This window comes from Quercus robur, chromosome 4 (genome assembly GCF_932294415.1).
Source record: "Quercus robur chromosome 4, dhQueRobu3.1, whole genome shotgun sequence".
In the NCBI taxonomy this organism is placed as follows: domain Eukaryota; kingdom Viridiplantae; phylum Streptophyta; class Magnoliopsida; order Fagales; family Fagaceae; genus Quercus; species Quercus robur.
This window is the reverse complement of record NC_065537.1, coordinates 58135995-58142739: the sequence shown is the minus strand read 5'-3', so window position 1 is coordinate 58142739 and position 6745 is coordinate 58135995. Positions and strand designations below refer to the sequence as shown.

Here is a 6745-nt window from a genome sequence, read left to right as displayed (position 1 = left end):
CAAGAAACTTACATGATTGCAAGCTTGTTTTCTAGGAGATGTGAGAGTTATATGATGTAACTCTTTAGGTGATAGTCTCTTTCAAATTTATGTGATGAATTTTGTAGAAATTGTGCTTGATTTCTATTTACATATCACCTCACATGTATCTCAAGCTTTTGCTAGTTGCACACACTACACAGGTTACTCTTTGTTAAACTTGGTACATTATATTGTGTGTGATCTTGTTGTGGCCATCTAAGATTAAAAGTTCCTTGATTTTAATGCAAAATGTGTTTAATGTTTGAGCTTTGAGAACAAATTGATTGAAAATCTTATTTTTGGAAGATCTGGGTTAAATTCAAGTGTTTTTGAAAAACTTTTCATCTCATACTCATGCATTTTATTCATAATACAATGTGCTTTGAGGAGTTTCTGCATTAAAATGTTTTGTTTTTCAAAAAACTTATTTTTATAAATTTTCGATTGATCGAACCTGTTGCTCGACCGATCAAAATTGCGATTAAAAATTTTGGTTCGAATCTGCCTAACTCGATTGGCATTCGATCGATACTCGATCAATCGAAACTGAAAAATTTTCAGTTTTTAAGTATTTGACCAAATTTTTTTTCATGCATCATTTATGTTTAGGATTCACATGCATTGCATTGTTTTCTACATCCACCTTGCAGTTTTGCTGTCATATCTCTCATTGTTTTCACACATAACATGCATACACTTTACTAAATTGGATACTCAACTTGATTTAAAAATTGATTGATTAATTTTTGAATCCTTTGTACATTTTAGTATATGCAATTTTTTATGTGTGAATCCTATTTGTTTTGTTTAGGGGGAGTTGAAATTGTTTTTGAAAGGGGGAGAATATAAAAACTTTTTGATGTATCTAACTTAGGGGGAGAGTTAGTTTACTTTTGTTTTTATTTTGTGTTTCATATTATTGTTTATATGTCTTTCTTTCCACACATGCAGTGATGTGTTTGTTGAGTGTTTCAAGAAAGACAGGTACATTCTGATCAAGACCTTCTACCTCTTATTGGCAACTTCTTGGTTAGGAAGTCTTAGATTGGAATTTGTGATGTAATTGGCCATTTTATTGTATTGGGTTGTTCTTGTATTTGAGCATTTCATTTTGTATGAAAGTTTTGTCACTAATTGCCAAAGGGGGAGATTGTTAGGTTCTAAAAGTTTAGAATAATTGGCAAATCATGAACACAAACTTGTCTAGATATAGATCTTAGAGTCTATAGGTATTATTAGACAATGCTCAAGGTGATTCAAATTAAGATTTAAGAACATACAAGCTGTAGGAAGAAGATTTCATAATCTGTCTGGTTCGATCGATCAAAAGACAGGCTTGATCGATCGAAAGTCGTATCTGCAAAATTTTAATTAAACCCAAACAACAGTTCAAGCCCATTAAGGATTAGGGTTTCTAATCTACTTCTCCTAGTATATAAAGGAAACCCTAAGCACGTTTTTATGAGGCTTTTGAGAGAGAGAAGAGTGTTCCTCTTTTGTATTTTAGGTTTTGTTCCTAAAAAACTCTCTCATATCTTCTACCGGTGTTATTCTTTGAAGAATTTCAAGATCCGGTGTTGTAGAAGTTGCTACCTTCTCTAGTTATCAAAGGTGCTGATGATCTAAACCTTCAAGGGTGGTCTTCGAGTCACAAACAAGAGAGTTTGTGTTGCTAAACCTTTGAGTGGGATCTCAAAGTCACAAATGTGGGTGTTTGTGTTTTGCAAAGGCCAAAGAAAGAAGAAGTCTGTGGTCTCGAAGCTTGCACTTGGTCGTGTAAGTTTCTACTGGTGGGTAGCAATAGGATGTTAGTGGTCTAAGTCCTATTGTAAAATTTTGATTCTTTCATAGTGGATTTGTTTTTTACCCTGAGGATAGCTAGGTTAAATCATCTCTAGGTTTTTTTACCGGTTTGGTTTTCCTGGGTTACCATATCGTTGTGTTTTTTATTTTCCGCTACTATACATTGATATGATATATTTGTATTAACCTAGTTTTGTTAATTTGACTAGGTAATCACTTGGCTAATGACCTAGATTAATCTAATTGTGGTTTTAAGGGGTCTAAAAATATTCATAGATAAATGCCTTATACAACTAGATAAATTATAGTATTTAAATTAAATTAAAAAAGACAACATTATCTGCGTAGAATTATTATGTGTCTGCATGTCTACCATAATTTGAATTAAAAAACCAGTCGGATTTAATCTTTCAATAAAATTTTACTTAATCTTTTATGGGACCAACTAAATTTGATTTAAGATATTCTTATCCATGCATACCTATGATGGTTAGTCTATGATTTTTGATGTATTCAACCTCTGAAAATTCTCAAACAAAATTTTGAAAAATCGCCACCGATAAAATTTGTATTAGTCCATTGCAATGTGATCCCAAACTGCATTTGCAAATGTGGGACTATGATGTTAATGAACATAAACTTACATTAAGCATGCGCGCCCCGGTCGTGCAATGTGTTTTCACTCGAGTTGGTATCTAACAATGGTCGTGCAAACTAACGATGATAGTACAATTATGCCAATTTCAAATAGTCATGTCGCATTGACCCCCACCCTCAGTAGAAAGTTTAAAAAATAGAACTCAAACCTAAAAAAGAAACCTAAGACGAGGAAACATAACTTTAGGTTCTGAGCCAAACAAACGATAAATATGTACGGTTATTAAGAGATCTTTACTTTACAGTAGACAACCATAATCTTTGTCCCGAGCCAAACAAACTATAAATATGTAGAACTTTTCATCAAAATATAAATAAATATGTAGAACTACTTTATAGTAGACATAACCATAATTTCTGCTTCTACAATCAACGTATCTTCAACAAGAAACCCCTTGGATGCATCCTCAAGATCCTTTCGTGACAAAAGTTGCGAAAAACCCCAGTCGTTACATGAGGCAGAGAACCAGTGTTTAGCTGTGAGGGGGAATAAAATAAAGAAAGCTTATAATTGAGGAAAGTAAATAAAAGAGAACAAAAAGCACATACTTCTCTCAAGAAAAAAAGAAGAAAATGACAAATATAATTCATTAACCTCTTTCTTCTGCATGTTCATTGTTAATTTGGTCCCTTATCCGCAGCTTAAAATCCACAAAAATTTTGTAATCAGGTGCAACACAATCTACTGAGTCGAGGAAGACGGAAATTGCTTTGGGTGCTTCATTATAAAATCCATTGGGATAAATCAGTATTTTCCTGGATTCAATAAAAAGAGTTAAAAAAATAATAGTTAATAAGTTTTGCATTTGGCAGTGGTAGCTTTCCCTTTTATAACAATAAAAGTTTTAACTTCTAATAATAAAAATACCATTTTAATTCTCCAACAACATATACTTGAGAAGCATATAATACTCTATCCTTTTGTGAAAAGTTTTCAATCTTCCAAGTCATAATTCGATTGGGAGGTTCTCTTATCATGGTAAAACACTCTCGTTTTGCACTACGTTCATGAACAAAAATCTCCGCACCAAATACACAACAATCATTGACAAGGTATCCATTTGAAATAATATTAAAAGAATCAAGAGGGAGAAATTTGTCGAAACCCCATTCAGTCTTTATGTCATGAAATCTTCTAATTGCCCCTTCAACATCTACAAATTAAATGTATGGCAAACAATTAGTCTAGTACCGAAACACATTTCTTAATATTATTTTACAACCGTGGTAGTTCATGTGAAAGTGATATTATACTAAACTAATCTATCACCCTCAACGAGTTATGAAAAAAATTATGAAAATTGTTGATTTGGTAGAATTTTTTGCATAGCAAATACACATGCATGTTTATGCATATGTATAAATTATTAGAGAGCAAACCTTGAATGGTCAAGAACTTGTCCCGTATCTGATCATACACAAACAATTTGAAGCTGGCATTAACCTCCCATCCCAGAGGAGATTTTTCTGTATCAACAATTGACAAATAAATGGAGATGTGACCAGTCCCATTCATTTTCTCATTTCCTTTTGGATAGAGAGACAACCTCCTACAAAAGAAGACATGGTAGATAATAAGGCTCAAATCCATATTTTAAGGAACAAAGAATATTGAGGCATTAGAATCCACCATTTGTGGCCGCCAACTTCAAAAACACCAGAGTCGTACTTTTCAACCCCAGTCTCACACAGTAAAGAGTATGACTGTATTTTTAGTAAGTAATGAGCTGGCCGAAAATGTCTTGCCATTCTTGTGATTGCTGCAATACATTAGGAATATTTAGACACAATTCTAGTAAATATTGGGCAGCCAAAGTATGATTTTTTTCTAATAATTTAAGAATGAGAATTATACAAAAATTCAAAAATAAATAAATTAATACATGAAAAATAAAATTGGTGGTTTATTCAGTGTTAACAATAAATTATAATAAAATAGTTGATACATTTTTTGTTTCTTAACACATTTCAACTCAATCATCAATAAAAACAAAACTTGATATTCCATTAGGTCCTAACATTCATTTATGATTGAATCTGTATTAAATTTTGCAGCAATGTCTCTCAACTCTAAATTCAATTACTACCCTAAATTATCCAATTTGAATAAAATTATGATGTTATATCGTATTTAACACCTAATTCCAAACCCCCAAAATCAAAGAGATAGAATACCTTAAGAAAAAAAAAAAAAATTTTGAATTGTTAAATGACATTGAGAGAAATATATAATTTTAAGAAAATACAAAACCAAACAATTTGACACGAAAATTGCTCTTTTAATTCAACTTTACAGAAACTTTTTAAGATTTTGTTTTACTCACCATATTTACAGAATGAAAAAAAAAAAAAGATTTTAAGAGAATGTTTTGTTTCTCATTTCTCTAAGCCATATTAGCACCCAAACGTACAGACATCTTATAAGTGAAATTAGTAAAATAAGTTGTAAAATCAGGAAAAAAAAATTAACACTTCTGAAAGTTTAAGTATCTTTCTAATCAAGAAAATAAAATTATTAAAAAGATTGTTCAAAAAATTTTATTTTTTACGAAATGAATTCAAAAGAGAGAACATGTATGGATGGGAGCGAGCATTTCAAGGCACTGGTGGTTCGTGGATGAGTTGACAACTCTTCTTAAGGTGGTTAACATTTTCGTTATAATAGCAAGACTTGATTTTACGTAATTATTAATTAAAAAGATTTTTTTGTTTGTTTGTCTGTTTTTCTTTTTCTTTTTTTTTTTTTTTTTGGAGGTGAGCCAATGTTGTGGGTTAGTTATTTATTTCCATTTTTTTATATCTTCGAATTAATCTTAATTCCTGAGAGGGACTTAGGAGTAACTTTTGGAAACTAAACTTTAATTTTAATTACCTATACTATTGAAAAAACTATGCATACAATATGAAAAAAAAAATTAGAGGTTGGGTACCATGGCCCTTCTTGGTCTAACTGGGGTTCTATCCATGATTTTTGATCTCTTTCTTTACTAGTAGTAGAAGTAGTAGCAGCAGCAGCAACAGCATCAATAATGATAACATAAGAGTAGTAGTAGTAGTACCAACAGCAGCAATAATGATAACATAAGAGTAATTATAAAAATAACTTATAGGATTTAAGATTGTTGCAAATGAAATCTTATAGTTTCTCTGGTTTCAATTATTTTTTGATGGACTCTAGTCTCAAATTAAATATCGAACTTTAAAATTATATCAATTTAAAATCAAAACCTTTTAGGTTTGATCATACGATTTGATCTAGGGTATAAATTCATACAATTTTAAAAGTATATATTTCACTTTGAAATTAATTAAACTTAGGGTTTAATATATCAATCTATCTCTATATATATATAGGACAAAATGGGCTTCTGCCATTTTCCACAAAACTAATTAGCCTTTTGCCCTTCTTCCCAAACTAAATAGGAAAATGCCCCTCTTTTGAAACTCGACTTTTTCAAAATCGAGTTAAACCCTATAGTGACGTTTTTAAGGACCTATAGTGACGTTTTTAAGGACCTATAGTGGCGTTTCATAACTTGATATCCATAAAATCGAGTTATAGGCAATTTTATTGCCTATAACTCGATTTTGTGAATATCAAGTTATAAAACGTCACTATAGGTTCTTCAAACGTCACTATAGGTCCTTAAAAACGTCACTATAGGGCTTTAGAAATTTTTTTTTTTTTTTTAACTCGATTTTGAGAAAGTCGAGTTTCAAAAGAGGGGCATTTTCCTATTTAGTTTGGGAAGAAGGGCAAAAGGCTAATTAGTTTTGTGGAAAAGGGCAAAAGCCCATTTTGTCCTATATATATATATATATAATTTAAATCCTCGATTGGAATTTTGGCACGTCATACTTTCTTTAAATGGTAGATTATATAGTTTCATATACAAACTAGATCATAATAAATGGTTACAAATATTTACCATAATTATCTAAATTTCATATCTAGACAAAATAAATAAAAAAGAGAAAAAAAAATATATTAAGTTAAACTCTTCCACGTATTGCATGGCTGGTTACCGACTACTTTTAATGTATAACTGCGCTATGACACTATATGATTATATCCTTTCATTAGTGATGCCCCCGCGCAGCAAAAGATTGAAGAAAAATTATAGTTCTTCTAATTGCTTACTCTTTAAGAGGAGAAGTTAGGATTTAAAAATAATAATAAAAAAATAAAAAAAAAATCATGAACTATACAATCGTTTCATGGATTTGGGGTGGGGTTTTGGAAGGGTTCTTTTCTTCCATTAAG

General features: G+C 30.9%; 1 protein-coding gene across 1 annotated transcript in view; it reads right to left on the bottom strand.

Annotated features, from left to right (window-relative positions):
• Positions 1–2683: 2683 nt before the first annotated feature.
• LOC126723124 (MATH domain and coiled-coil domain-containing protein At3g58200-like) overlaps positions 2684–6745 on the bottom strand; it is a 46579-nt gene continuing 42517 nt past the window's right edge. The window contains exons 2-6 of the mRNA XM_050426410.1: positions 4112–4241; positions 3862–4031; positions 3350–3635; positions 3077–3237; positions 2684–2958 (exon numbers count right to left, since the gene is read on the bottom strand). Of these exons, the coding sequence (XP_050282367.1) occupies positions 2810–2958; positions 3077–3237; positions 3350–3635; positions 3862–4031; positions 4112–4241 (896 nt within the window). The 3' untranslated portion in view covers positions 2684–2809. The remainder of the gene's footprint in view (positions 2959–3076; positions 3238–3349; positions 3636–3861; positions 4032–4111; positions 4242–6745) is intronic.